This window comes from Mastomys coucha, unplaced genomic scaffold, assembly GCF_008632895.1.
Source record: "Mastomys coucha isolate ucsf_1 unplaced genomic scaffold, UCSF_Mcou_1 pScaffold3, whole genome shotgun sequence".
Taxonomy (NCBI): Eukaryota; Metazoa; Chordata; class Mammalia; order Rodentia; family Muridae; genus Mastomys; species Mastomys coucha.
Window position 1 is genome coordinate 60953059 of NW_022196909.1, and position 14772 is coordinate 60967830.

General features: G+C 52.1%; 1 protein-coding gene across 1 annotated transcript in view; it reads right to left on the minus strand.

The window, feature by feature from the left end:
- Positions 1-129: 129 nt before the first annotated feature.
- Positions 130-14772, minus strand: part of Abcc10 (ATP binding cassette subfamily C member 10) — a 21251-nt gene continuing 6608 nt past the window's right edge. The window contains exons 5-21 of the mRNA XM_031347533.1: positions 14376-14485; positions 12780-12859; positions 11567-11738; positions 10607-10705; positions 10023-10212; positions 9310-9387; positions 8720-8914; positions 7693-7846; positions 7380-7560; positions 3589-3932; positions 3174-3343; positions 2555-2715; positions 2063-2325; positions 980-1125; positions 806-903; positions 558-670; positions 130-292 (exon numbers count right to left, since the gene is read on the minus strand). Coding sequence (XP_031203393.1) covers positions 130-292; positions 558-670; positions 806-903; positions 980-1125; positions 2063-2325; positions 2555-2715; positions 3174-3343; positions 3589-3932; positions 7380-7560; positions 7693-7846; positions 8720-8914; positions 9310-9387; positions 10023-10212; positions 10607-10705; positions 11567-11738; positions 12780-12859; positions 14376-14485 — 2717 coding nt within the window. The remainder of the gene's footprint in view (positions 293-557; positions 671-805; positions 904-979; positions 1126-2062; positions 2326-2554; positions 2716-3173; positions 3344-3588; positions 3933-7379; positions 7561-7692; positions 7847-8719; positions 8915-9309; positions 9388-10022; positions 10213-10606; positions 10706-11566; positions 11739-12779; positions 12860-14375; positions 14486-14772) is intronic.

The following is a 14772-nucleotide window of genomic DNA, read 5'->3' on the forward strand; positions in this document are numbered from 1 at the left end:
CCCAGGAGTGGTTTTCATGAGGAAGCCAGGGTGCTGTGTCCCTTCTGAGCAAGTGGAGGAGAGGTAGACGCACAGAGGAGAGCGTAAACCAGCAGCCCTGGTGGGAAGGACCATACACCCCAGGGAGGCTCAGCATCCTGTGGGAAGGGAGTGAGCTCCCTGCTGGCTGCTCTCCAGGAGCTGCTGGAACAGTGAGTTGGGCTGGTTGCGAAGGGCTAAGGGGGAATCCAGTTCCACCACCCTCCCGGCTTGGAGCACCAGCACCCGGTCAGAGTTTAGGATCGTGTTGAGCCTGTGTGGGAGAAGGTGGTCAGTGAGGGTAGAGTACAAGCCCTAAAAAGAAAGCTCACGTCCTCTCCTTCCAGAGCCCTCCAGACTTCACAGGTCTGTCCCCCACAGGTTTGACTCCCTGGGTCTGTGCTATGGGGTAGAACCATAGTGTCTCTCCAGATGATGTGCTACCGAGGCCTTGATCCCCTGCCTAGCCAAGCCTGTCTCTGGCAGCCCTTATAAGGGTTAGAGGTCTATGTCTCTATTGTCCCCAAGGATTCTCGCACCTGTGGGCAATGGTCAGCACTGTCTTGTTGGCAAAGCGTTTACAGATGGTTTGCTGGAGCAGCTGATCGGTCTTCTGGTCCACACTTGCCGTGGCCTCGTCAATGCACAAGATCTGGAGAGTATGCAGCAGGGAGGGGAAGCAAAAGGGGAATGTGACCTACCTAAGGTTCCCCACCTTCCTCTCTGCCCAGACCTCACTCCAACCCACCTCCTCCCTCCACACATCCCTGCCTCTTGGAGGTCTTACTTTAGCGTCTGTAAGAAGAGCCCTTGCCAGACACAGCAGCTGTCTCTGCCCTAGGGACAAGTTCCGGCCCCTTTCACCCAGCTCTCCATCTAGGCCGCCTGTAAGCAGAGCACCTGCATTGCCAGTGGCCATTCTTTGCTTCTTGCCTGCTCTTCCGGCGTGCCCAGGACTCACCCATGGCGACGGCCACCTCATTCAGGTGACACTGTTCTAGGGTTTGCCACAGGGCCCTGTCCTCATGTAGGCCCTCGGGGTCCAGGTTCTCCCGAACAGTCCCACTGAACAGGAAAGGCTCCTGGGGGATGACAGCCAGCTGAGATCTGGGAAGCAAGGACAAGGGAGTCAGGCTGGAGATGCATCCATCTCCCTGTGGTCCAAGCTCACCTACTCAGCACTCCTAACCCTCTGCTTCCCACCCTGTATCCACTACATGGGATACTATGAGTCAGCCCCATACCTAGGCCGGCATGGTACAGTGAGGAGCACCAGAGAGATGAAAGGCCTAGACTCTGGCTGGAAGGGATTACATCTCATTGAGGCATTCAAAGCCAGAGAGCAAATGGCTCAAGTGTGGTACTGACAGCAGAGACAGAAGTGGCGAGGCAGGAAATGAAGAGAGTGGGAATGGGGTGGAGGGGCAACTGGAGGGCATTCCCCAGGAGCTCTATGGCCAGCCACTGCAGGTATGTCTGTTCTGCCGCCCTGGGCCAAGCTGGAGGAGGCTAAGGAGCTAGGAGGGCAGGCTGTGAGGTCAGACCATCACAGCTTTGGAGGGAGGGCGGAAAGGCAGGGCAGGAGCAGCCAAGTGCTCTCGGCTTACGGTGGAACTTCCTTCCCCTTCCTTGTCATGGGGCTGAGAGAATGTGATACCAAGGTAAACTGGGAATGGCTGGGGCATATCGCTCAGATGAGATCACTTGTGGCCAGGTACAACTGACCCAGACCCTAAGCTGCCCCATGTACTGCCTGCCAAGCCTGGGGCCCGGGAGCTCATGGCATCTGGGAATACGGTTCCCAAGAGGCTCTGATTTAGAAGACAATGGCTAGTGTCTGGAGCAGAGTGTGTATTCCAGAACTACGAAAGTGTCCAACCTGGGGCAAGGAAGCTCCAATGAGCGTCAGCTGTGGTGGTGCCCACAGCTTATCTGTCCTCACCTGGCTACCTCCTTTTCCTTGTCTGCCCATTGGCCCTGGCTGTCTTACACCTTCCTAGAGGACTGCCCTCCTCCCTCCTCCCTAATCTCCTGCCCCCTAGACCTGAGCTCGGCCAGCTCCAGCTGGCTGGTGTCCACACCGTCCAGGAGCACTCGCCCTGCACTGGGCTCCAGCAGCCGGAAGAGCACCAGGAACAGGGAGGACTTGCCGGAGCCTGTACGGCCCACAATGCCCAGCTTCTCTCCAGGCTCCACGCGGAAGGTCACCCCGTCTAGGGCGTTCGGCAGCCCTGGCCGATACACCAGCACCACGTTCTGGAACTCCACACTTCCCTGGGTCAGCCAGCTAATGCGCTGGTGGGGTGACTGTGGGAAAGGTGTGAAGGAGAAACGATGGTGAGGACAGGGTTGGATGGACGGAGGGAAATGAGTGGGTAACGGCCGCTGTGAGGGCAATGGCAGTGGAAACAGGGAGGGGGGTGTGATGGGAAAGGACACAGGGAGAAGGTGGCCAGGAGACAAAGGGAAAGGCCTGGGTGGACTGGAAGATGCCCCACGCTGGCAGTCCTGGCCCAGGGCAGCAGAACAGACGAACCTGCATTGGCTGGCCATGGGGCTCCTGGGGAATGTCACAGGAATATTCCTCCAGTCGCTCGACGCTCACCATCATGGCTTCTGTCTGTGTGAAGCTGCTCACCAGGCCCGAGAGCAGGCCCGTCAAAGACAAGGCATAAGAAAGCACGAGGCCCACCAGCCCTGCGGAGAGGAGGATCAGTGACTAGGGAGCCCTGGATACTGAGAAGTGTGTTGGGGAGAATCCCAGCTTTAGACTGTGGGTGTTCGAGGGTGGAGGAGCAGCCTATGATGGGACCAGGACAGGGGTGGGGAAAGCCAGCTGGAGTATGCCTGGAGAAGGAGGCAATGAGGGGTGGCAGATGCTAAGGTGGGATGGTGGTCAAGTAGAAGGGCTGTGGACAGGAGTGAGGGAAGGATGATGTCACAGGTCTGGGTCTAGTCCCAGATCCTCCACTGCCTGTGGCTTTCTTAGCACGAAAATGAGGGTGATGATGGTATTGATGAAGCATCCTCACAGGGAACACTGGGTAGAGGTAATGGTGGGGTAGGAAGGGGATTAGGAGACATGCGAGGGGGTCTGGAACAACAATATGGAATGACATGCTCCTAAATAAGGGTGATGGGTCCCAGGATGGCACCTGGGTTGGCAAGGCCCTGCTGGTGCTGCACCAGGGCAATGCCTGCAATGGTGCTGACCACTGCTGCCCCCATGAGCTGCAGTCGAATGTCCAACCACTGCATCGTGGCGTAGGAAGCAAACTGGCACCTCTGGTTCAGCTCCAAGAGTCGCTGGTTCTCCTCCTCAAACCTGGAGGAGACCAGGAAGGAAGGCACTGTTGAGTGGATCTCACCCTTCCCTGTGACATGCACCCTTCCCAGCCAACCTACAACACCCACCTGACCCGCTTCACTCTCTTCTGATCTGTACATTTCCTGAGTGTCCTCCCGCTGCCTTCCTAAGGAGGCTGCACTCCTTTACCTGTAACCTCTGTTCTGTATGCTTCTCATTGCCTCACCTCCAGCCCCACCCCAGACGCTGGCTGGGAGATGTACCTGTAAGTGGCCCCTGCAGCCCGGAGCACAGGGAGGCCTGCCAGGGTGTCAGCCAGGTGGGAGTAGAGCGGAGACAAGGTGAGGCTGCCCAGGCGCCGCAGCTCCCGGAAGGAAGCCCTGTAGTGGCCCTGCACGCTGTAGTAGATGAAGCTCAGAGGCGGCAGCAGGAGCAGCAGCCATGGCAGACCAGAACCTAGGACAGCGAGGAGGCCCAGCAGGCCCACGGAATTGGCCAGCAGGATGTTGAGGAGGAAGGGCAAGCTGTCATCTACACAGGCTACGTCTGAGGAGAAGCGGTTCAAGACCCGGCCGGAAGGTGTGGAGTCATAGAAAGTCACGGGTGCCTGGGGGAGGGAGGTGGTTGGGCAGGGTCAACGGCTGGAGAAAAAGCTGTTAGACAGGTGGGTGTGGGGTGAGGTAGGAAAGATGGCCTGCAGTAGAAAAAAGAATAATGTACCCGAAAGCTGGGCTGCCGAGGAATTGGTAGAACTTGAAGAGAACTATTTCCAGGAGGGAAAGACCCCAGTTCCTCAGGCCAGGGGCAACCCTCCCTACAAGGTCTGCTAAGCACTCACCACCCTCTGGGTTGGACATGGAGAAAGAGCAGAGAGCCAGTCTTTCTCCCAAGATGGACACTTTAAGGCAGCAAGTGAGACTTAGATGCAGCTGGGGATTACTAGCTCTGCCCAGCAAAGCGCTTGGTTCTGAGCCTGGCCATGTAGGCACAGCATCCAGGGTGAAGGTGGGAGAATTAGTTCAAGGTCATCATCACGGCAACAAGAAACCCTACTTCAAAGCCACAAATCAAACCAAAACCAAATGAAAACTCTGGTGGAGTCAGGCCTTAAACCCCAGGCCCGCCGTTTGGGAGATGCAAGAGCCCAGGCAGGCGTTTGTTTCTTTCTCTGAGATCCCCGATCCTCATTGTAAAAATGGGGATGACAGTGACTTTCTACTCTAGGGCGTTCTCACTCTTCTGTAATAAATCTATGCTCACTCTGCTCAGAAAAGTGTGAGGACAGTTGGGCTTGGTGTCCTGCCTTTAGTCCCAGCAGAGGCAGGGAGATTTCTGGGAGTTCAAGGCCAGCCTGGTCTATACAGAGAGATCCTAGACAGCTAGAGTTACATGGTGAGACCCTGTCTTAGAAAACAAGCAGATATCAGGAATTACAGGCAGTTGTGAGCCTCAGGATGTACATGCTGATAACTGAACCCAAGTCCTTTGCAAGAGCAGCAAGTGTACTTAACTGCTGAGACATCTTCCTGCTGTAGGAATTTTTTTTTTCTTTTGGTTTTTTGAGACAGGGTTTCTCTGCATAGCTCTGGCTCTCCTGGAACTCACTCCATAGACCAGGCTGGCCTCGAACTCGGAAATCTGCCTGTCTTTGCTTCCCAAGTGCTGGGATTAAAGGCGTGTGCCACTACTGCCTGGCTAATTTTTTTAAGGATGGTGGGTTAGTAAACTTTCCATCACTGTGATATCATAAATGAGGTAATCAGCTTGTAATGAGGAAGGCTTATTTTGATTCAGTTTTGGAGGTTTCAGTCCTGTTGATTGGTTCTTCTGTATTAGGGCCTATGGTGAGCCATACAATATTTGGTTTATTTCAAGTATGTTTCATATTTTAAAGCTTTGAATTAAGATTTTTTTTTAAAATTTTAAATTCACATGAAGTATAACATTAAAAAATAAATAAATAAAACTAAGAAATGCTTAGTTTAAAAACAAAACAAAACAAAACAACAACAACAAAAAAACCAAGCAGAAAGTAAGGATGAAAATGGGACTCGGCCACACAGGGCTGTGAAGTGGGCTGTGCGGCCAAGGACCTGCCGCTTGGCCTACTGTTGGGAGTTACAGCCTCAAATACAGCATTTTCCCCCATCTTCCCTGTCTGTCCCTTCATCTGCACGTACTGTGGAAAAGTCCTGTGTGAAGCAGCGGACTAAATCAAATGACTTGGAAGGCACACTTAGGAGAACTTAGTCCCCACACGGCCCATTGTCTCCTCCTTGGCCCAAGGAGGAGAGCGAGACTAGTGGGTGGCTGCTCCCAGGCAGCAGCAGGAAGACCCAAGCACTGGAGGGCTCGCGGACAGGTTCTTTCACAGACCTAGACGTGGTGAGGCCATCTGGATCAGTTCCCTCGCCCATAAAATGGCGTGAGGGTACCTCAAGGGTTATCGTGAGAGTGCCACGGGTTAATAAAGGGCATGGGAATGATAATCGCTAAACGATTATAGGTACACACCTATAATCCCACTACTCAGGAAGCAGAGGCAGGAGGACTGAGGACTGGAGGTAGTGAGAGCCTGTTGCTAATGAATAAATTAAATCAATTGAATAACTGAGCACTTAGTAGGCACTACCTTAAACACTTTCCACGTGTCAATCAACCCAACCTTATATATATGAGAAAGCAAAGGACAGAATACACAACAGCAGTGCATCTTAAGTTTACTTTCTTTTTAAGGCAGGGTCTCACAGGCAGCCTTTGAGCTCACTTTGTAGCCCAGGCTGGCTTCAAACTCAGCAGGTCCCTGCCTCAGCCCTCCAGGGCTGGGCTTATAGGTGTGCACCGCCAGGCTTGCCAAGAGTGGATCTTTGGAATAGCTCTAAATAAAATTGTCAACAATTAGGATTAAAAATACATGCACAAAACCAGATGTAGTAGCACTCAGAGACAGAGGCAGGCAGGTCTCTGTGAGTTCAAGGCCAGCCTGGTCTACATAGTGAGTTCCCGGACAGCCAGAGCCACATGAGATCCTGGCTTTAAAAACAGTAATACGGGCTGGAGAGATGGCTAAGAGCACTGACTGCTCTTCCGAAGGTCTTGAGTTCAAATCCCAGCAACCACATGGTGGCTCACAACTATCCATAATGAGATCTAACACCCTCTTCTGGTGTGTTCAAAGATAGCTACAGTGTACTTAGATATAATAATAAATAAATCTTTAGACCGGAGAAAGCGGGGCTGATCAAAGCAAGCAGAGGTCCTGAATTCAAATTCTCAGCAACCACATGATGGCTTGCAACCATGAGTACAGCTACAGTGTACTCATCTATACATTAAATAAATAAATAAATCTTTTAAAAAAGAATAAAAATAAAAAATAAAGCGAGGCGGTGGTGGTGCATACCTTTAATTCCAGCACTTGGGAGGCAGAGAAAGGTGGATTTCTGAGTTTGTGGCCAGCCTGGTCTACAGAATGAGTTCTAGGACAGCCAGGGCTACACAGAGAAACCCTGTCTCCAAAAACCAAAAACCAAAAAACCCCAAAAAACAAAAAAACCACAAAAAAACAAAAAAACCCCAAAAAAACCCCAATAATACATGCACACGAAAAAAAAAATTAAAACATGCATGCACATAAAACAGGCATTCTGCAACAAACAAAAATTAAATACGTTCAGTATTAATTAACAGATTAAATACCCTTAGTAAGGTTGCTTATTAAGGAAGAAAAGGGAAATGGGAACAGCATAGACGTGAAAGAAAATGAACACAAGGAGAAAACAGGCCTTGCATGACTTGCAAAGTTGAGCCTTAGCACCTCAAGTTGAAGATGGAACTCAGAGGAATGTCCTCTTACTCACCCTGTTTGTAGATGGCAAGCTACAGGCTTAAACCATTAGGTCTAAACCTAGGCAGAGACTTGGCTCTGTAGCTTCAGGGTCTGAGATGACTACATGCTGCCCCACCTGTGAGGGGCTGGTGTATGGACTGGGGATGTGGAATGTAGGCAACGCTCTAGAGGCAGACAAGCCAGGGCTATCCGCCATGCCCTCACCATGAGTAGTCGATGCAGTAGGCGGTGATGTAGGCTGGCAGCTGCTTGAAGTGCGCCTGCTGCAAAGAGCACAGCCCGGAGAAGGGTGCAGAGGGAGTTGGCCCCAGCAATGGCTGCATACACGATGAGGTAGAAGTGGACGTCTGAGGAGCCATTGGAAGCAGCCTTGTGCAGTGGGATGCTGAGCGGTGGGGAGGAGATTGCTCGGGTGCCCCTCTACTCTCTAGGGCCACCTTTTCCCACCCTCTAAAATACACAGCTCCAAGCCTGTCCACCCCCACCCCCAGGCCTGCTCCCAGCCTCAGACACTCACTAGAGGCTTCCAGGGGAGAAGATGAGCAGCCTTGGGGAGAAGAGTCCTGTGGAGCCGGGGCTGGAGGGAGCTGGATCCTCCTCAGAGCCATTCCTGCCTGCCTTCAGCTGAGACAGCCAGTGAGCGAGCCACCAATCAGCACCGTTGCGTGTGGCTGGATAGAGATGGGAAGGGACAGGATGCACAGACTCATCTGCTTGGTTCTTTCCAAACAGTCACATTCTCAGGCCTTCGTTGATCCCTCCGTCCTCTGTACTCCACCCTGGGCCTCCGTCCTCTGTATTCCACCCTGGGCCTGAGCATCAAACCACTAATCTTGGTCCTTCCTACTGTATGTGTTCCTAGACCTATCACCCTTCAGCTCTGTGGACCACATTATCAATTTTGTAGAATGGAACTTACCTGGATGGCAGATGAAAAGGTAACCATGGAAACCAGGTGTGGTGGTGCACACCTATAATTTCCATACTCAGAAATTGAGGCTGGGGGATTACAAATTCAGGCTGTTGCACAGTGAGACTCTGTCTCAAAAACCCAAAAAAACAAAAAACCCTATAACAATATATTTTTAAAAAGATGACTACAATGGGAGCTGGGGAGATGGCTCAGCAGTCAAGGGCATGTACTGCTCTTGCAGAGGACTCCAGGTTCAGTTTTCAATATCCACACGACTGTTTGCAACCATCTGTAACTCCAGTCCCAAAGGATCCCACATCTTCTTTTGAACTATGTGCACCAAACACACTCATAGTGCACAGACTATACATGCAGGCAAAACATTCATACATAAAATGAGTAGTTTTTTAAATTAAAAAACTAGACTATGGTAGCACACTACTTCTGGCTGACTCCCAGAATCCTCAAACTTGGGGTATCCCTTTGTTCTAGCTGTTGTTTATGCTTGGGAAGGTTTGGAGTTTTGCAAGGATCCCACAGGGTGATTGTGGTCATGAGCGCCTAGACAACATGGCTGGAGATTCGGTGTGTGGAGGGGGGGAAGGTCAGGAACTTCCAGCAAGTCTCTCACCTTGCATGAGGAGCAGGGAGACGAGGATGGCAGTGGCCAGGCCGCAGCCCATGGCCCTCCAGTATGCTTGGTACACACGCAGGGCCACAGCACCCTCACTTTTGCCCTCCTCCTGCACAAGGCGACTGCATGTGCTCTGCTCTACCTCCGGCTCCTCGGTGGTTCTCTCTAACTCATGTACAGACGGGGACTGGCCTGGGGGAGTCAGGAAGGCCTCAGAGGGATTATGCATGAAATATGAGTGCTTTACAGGAGCAGGCAGGCTTTAAAAGTCATTTCTATTGTGTGCCAGAGAAAAGCAAGACTGGTGCCCACCCCTCCCACCCACTCCTCCACCCCTCCACCCCCCTACCCCCCCTCTGCAGCACAGCATCTGACAGTGCATGTGCAAGGCCCTGGCTTTGACTCCCAAGACTTTGAGGGAAAACAAAACCCAAAGAAACAACAAACTTTCCCATGTGTGGTGTTACATACCCATCATCTCAGTGCTCAGTAGGACTGCATGTTTGAGGCTAGCCTGGGCTACACAGTAAGCTCAAGGCCAGCCTGAACTGTAAAATAAGATGCTACCTCCCACCTTTGGGCCGTACCTGAGTCAGTCACTTGTTCCTTCTTAGCCCAGGCTGTGGGGACAGCTTGTACCAATGGCAGAATCTCAGAGGGAGGGCCTGGACAGTAGCAGGGGAGAAGGCTGTTACGGGTCTAGATTATGCCTTTGTAAGAGTATGTGTAATCCCACTTTTCCCTCTCTGGCCATCTTCCCTGGCCTACCCAAGTGAACTCATTAGGTCCACAGCTGTGAGTCTAGCCAGCACAAGTTCCAAGGAGAGCCACGGCTATGAGTCAGCAACCTGCCAACACCTGCACCTGCACCGTATTATCTGTCACTACTGCAGAGCCTTTTCTCAAGTTCTAATTCAATTTCTGACCTTCCGGCTGGGCCTCACTTTTTCCTGTAGCTTTGCTGAGAGCTCTGCAGGTGGCCACGCCCCTCTGGATAATAATCCATCAGAGCTTTGTCGTTCTTTTCTTTACAAGAAGATTGTTCCTGCAGGTCACTGCTCACACGTGGGAAGCCATGTGACTGCTCTCGAAGTTCCCAGACGGCTAGGGTCTAAGAGCTCAGGCACATCGTCACGCAGTCCCCTGTCCCCCCATCTCCTGCTTCCTCATGCTGATTCTGTAGGGGTGGGAAGAGCTGACTTGCACTGGGGCCACGTGTGGAGGCGTGGCAGGGGCTGCTCTGCACATGATCCTCTGCCCTTCTACCGCACCAGGGAAAGTGTTTTCTCTACCACATTACCTGTTTGGACCAGGTGCCCGGCCTCCATCAACAGCACCACGTCAGCCCTCTCCAGGTACTCAGTGCGGTGGGTGCACAGCAGCCGGGTGGTGTGGCCCAGCACTCCCAGGATGCACCGGTGTAACAGGTGGTTGGCCACATCTGCATCCACAGCAGCCAGAGGGTCATCAAGGAGATAGAGTGCTTTCTCCTAGACAGGGTGGGCAGCAGGCGCCATGACCCAAGTCCTCTGGCTGTGCTCAGAGGCTCTCCTAGACCCAGGTGTCAAGGCAACCAGAGAAGACAGGGGCAAACAACTCTACAACGGTAGGAGGAAGATGAGACATGAGGGTACTTCCTGCCCACTGAGTGTGAAGTCAAAGGCGTAGGTCTGCTGCTTTGCTGGGCCCCAGTGCCCCAGACCTTTATTTTTGCTTTGAAACTGAAAATGGGGTAGGGTGGCCAATAACTAGGAACATGGTGGAGTGAGAAACCAAACAGGAGGGGAACTGTTCCTAGCCCTTACTCAGCAAGCCCTCACAGCACTGGAGCACTCTCTGAACTGTCAGCCTACCAACGCCTGCCCCCTCACCTCTTTAACCTACCTGGTAGACCGCACGGGCAAGCGCAATCCGGGCCCTCTGTCCCCCGCTGAGGGTCACACCCCTCTCTCCAACCTCTGTCTGGTCTCCAGCAGGCAGGATCTGAAGGAACAGACACCCAGTAGTTAGCAAACTCCCCACACCCTGTCACCTGTCCCTTTGTAGGAAAAAGATAATGTGGAGATCAAGAGGCCTTATAAGCTTGAGACTGTGTTTCAGTCTGGGACAGGTGATTCAGAGGTGATAAGCCTGGATTCCAATTCCTAGCAGCTACTCAACAACTAATGCCTTCTAGGCTGTGGCAGCTTAAATTAGAATGGACCCACAGTCTCATTCGTCTGAATATGTGGTCCTCAGTTGGTAGAACTGTTTAGGAAGGAGTAGGAGGTGTGGCCTTGTTGGGGGAGGTGTGGCCTTGTTGGAGGAGGCGTGTCATTGAAGTCTTTGTTATTCCCTGTCAGCTCTCTTTACTTTGTGACTATTGTCTGAGGATGTGAGTTCTCAGCTACTGCTCCACCACATGCCTGCCTGCTTGCTGCCATGCTTCCTGCCACAATGGTTATGGACAAGCCCCAATCAATTCTTCTTCCATAAGTTGCCTTGGTCATGGTGTTTTATCACAGCAATAGGAAAGTAACTAAGGCATAGGAATCATCTCATTTGAAGCCAGGAAGATCTTATAAAGTTTGCATTATTTGCTCTTGACAGATGGGACCAAAGCATAGGTAGGTGAACCACCTTCTTCTAGCTGCTGTGAGTAACGCCCCCCCCCCATCTTCCTGTGAGCCTTAGAGTTTAAGTGGGGACCAAGCAACTGAACACTCTAGGAGGCCCAAAGGCTGACTGCTTGCCCTAGGTGAGCGACGCCTGTGCAGAAGGCCTTTCCGGAGAAGCAAGTCTAGTCTGGAATGTTAGGGACATTCAGAGAAGCAGGCAGGTGAGGGCGGCAAGCCAGGTACTCACACTGAGATCATCGCTGAGGGCGCAGGCCTCCAGTACCTCCCTGTACAGCTGGGCATCAAATGTCTTCCCAAAGAGGATGTTCTCTCGGATGGTGGCACACTGGATCCAGGGCTCCTGGGTGGTCAGTCCAAAGCCTTTGGACAGGTCTGACACTGCCACCCACCCACACAGCCTGCAGAGTCAAGGCAGTATAGGGACTAGCTCCTTGTTGGGCCCTTCCAAGCCCAGGCCCTGTCTCCCAGAAGCATCCTCAGATGTAGCTGACAGCCTCTAAGGTTAAGGAATCCTAGCTGTAGGCTCACTATGGACTAGAGGGAGTGGCTCTTTGGTTCCAGTCCAGCAGCTGTCCCATAGACATGCTGTGGAACTCAAGTGCGGCTCATCCTCACCTGGGAACATGGCCTCCCTCAATTCTTCACTGTCTCTGAACCTCTTCCCTATGTAGTCACACTTTCAGAAAGGACAGCTGACAGCAAACTCGAGTTTTCTTCTTGTTCTAACCCCATGACCCTATCAGTGTTATCAGCCCTCAACCTGTGGGTCACAATCCTTTTGGAGTCAAACATCTTTCACAGGGGTCGCTTAAGACCACCGGAAACCTCAGATATTTACATTATGATGCGCAAACAGTAGCAACGGCAAAATTACAGGAATGAGGTGGCATGAGAATGATTTCCTGATTGGGGTCACCACATCACCCGGAACTGTATTTGAGGGTCACAGCGTTACGAAGGTTGAGACTTGCTGCTCTAGTGTAGCAATGGTCTCTCCCGTTCTGTTTATTTAGCCAGTTTTATCTTATTTTCTGACACAGGATCTCATTCAGGCTGGCCTTGAATTCGTTGTGCAGGCATGGATGGCTTAAACTTGTTATCCTCTTGCCTCTGTCTCCTGAGTGCTCAGAGTACAGGCTTACAGCACTGTGGTCAGTTTTATGCCGTACTAAGGATCAAACTCAAGGCTGTTGTTCATGTTAGGCAAATGCTCGACTAATTAAGCTACACCCTAGCCCAGATTTATTTTGTCTACCCCCCCCATCTCCAGACTGAAATCTCCCTAGAAAGGGTTGAATTTTAACCTTTTGGGTACATGAGTTGCCCCCTCTGCCCCCTCCCCCTCCCGACACCCAGCACATTCTCACTTACAGCAGGAACCCAGTAAATGGCTACTAAGGGGTGAAACCAGAGTGAGGGGCACACTGAACGTTCATTACCTGTGGAGCTCCCCAGTGATGGCAGCCAGCAGAGAACTCTTCCCACAGCCCACCTTTCCCACAATGCCCACCAGCATCCCCTGCAAGGAAGCCACACAGTAAGTACCCCCTGACTGTAGAAGAAGGGCAGCCCCCAACCAAGGCTTCTCTGGGCCTCAGTTAGGTCTTCAGAGAAAGATGTCTCCCCACCCCACATCGTGCACCCCAGTGCCTGCCTGCATCGACCCAGGGCAGCTGCGAGCTTTATTCTCAATTGCAGGGCCTGAGAGGGAGACAGACCTGCCAGAGAGAGGAGAGTATGTAGGAACTCCTGAAGGATATTAAGGCAGGTGTGAGAGAAGGGATTCCTGTCCCTGGGGGCACTGGGCTGGGTTACATTTCCCAACACAGTGGGCAAAAGGCAGTGCTCTGCAAAACGCCTGTTCCTGAGATCTGCAATTTAAAACATCCTGTTCTTCCTTCATTCTTAGTTGCAATGTACATTCACAGAGCTATTTCCTGCCTGCCTCGAGAAGAAAGCTTACAGATGTTCAGGGATCTTGTCGGCTTTGTCCATGATGCCGACACTATGCCAGGGCCAACTTGTCTGCAAGTGGGCACCAGGCCGGTTCATGGTCTCGCTGGGAGTGAGGGATCAGGTCGTGGGCAGCTTCGACCTTGCTGGCTAAAGCCTACAGCTGGAAGACTGACTGCAGCCACACTCCTGCTCAACGCAGAGCCCACAGACAGCATGGGGCAAACACGCCAAGAGAAAGGCCAAGAGCGCTGCAAGTTGAGGCCTGGCTCAGACTGCTTCTAAGACCTGTGTTCTCGCTCTGGACTCTGATTCATCTATGTATTCTTACCGCACAGTCTTGTTTGCTTAGGCTAGCTCCAGTGGGTTTCTATGACTCCTATCTATCTATTTATATAAAACCCCCAACACATTAGTAAAATTCCTTTGAAGAATTCCAGCCTTGTCTTGCCCAAACTAAGAATAAAAACAAGACATTCAACAAAAGCCAGAAACATGAGCCAAATGTGGTAGAGGCGATTCAGCCATTTCTGGGGATCTTTGGGTTGAGATGTGGGGCAAAGGGTTGGACAAAGGTCAGGAGAGTCGAGATTCAAAACCAGGGTGAAGAAAGGTCACCAACCCGGTAGGAGTGTTCCCACTCTAAGTTCTTGGACTATGTATGTCATGTCAGAAGCCGTAAGGCATGGCTGTTTTCATAAGACTAAATGGGGGGGCCACCTACAATGCTTATGAAAGTCTTTGGAAGGGGCTGCTGCGCCTGTCTCCCAGGGTCCCAGCCTGAAATGATGGTGGACAAGCCCTGGGGTCTGTTCTGACCCTTCAGCTGGAAAGGGACACTGCAGGGGGAATCAGACCCACCTGGGAGCTAGGTGGCTGTGAGCACCTTAGAGAGAGGTGTGCACAGTGTAAAGTGGTGAGGAGGGGTGACATGCACATACATATAAGGGGTCGTTTCCTCTCAGACTGGAACCCGCGCACCGACTCCTACCCCCACGCTCTACCCCCTCCCCCATTTCTTGTATATGGTTCTGGGCATCCTGCTTATCCGGGAACTCTCCCAGGGTGTTTGTCCCACAAACCTTTTTCACTTGAAGGTGACTGATGAAGGTCTTCTGGCTTGCTCCAATTGGGTCCCAGGAGAACAGGGCCTCGTGCAGCTCCAGTGCTGTGGAGGGCTCTGTGGGGGGATCTAAGCAGAGAAGTGCCACTCACTCACCCTTTGCTCCTCACCTACCTCCCATCTGCTGGAATGCACAGGGCCCAACTGTGACATGTCACCAAGTCACCTGTCCCTTATCTACTGGCCCAGAGCTGATTCGGCCTGGGTCTGTTGTGTCTAGATTCTGTCCCTGACTTCTCTGGAAACATCCATGCATAGGGCTGGGGAGATGAGTGGCTAAAGCACTCTTCCAGAGGTCCCCAGGTTCGTTCCCAGGCTCCCTATTGTAAGGCTCACACTTTTTTTTTTTTTTTTTT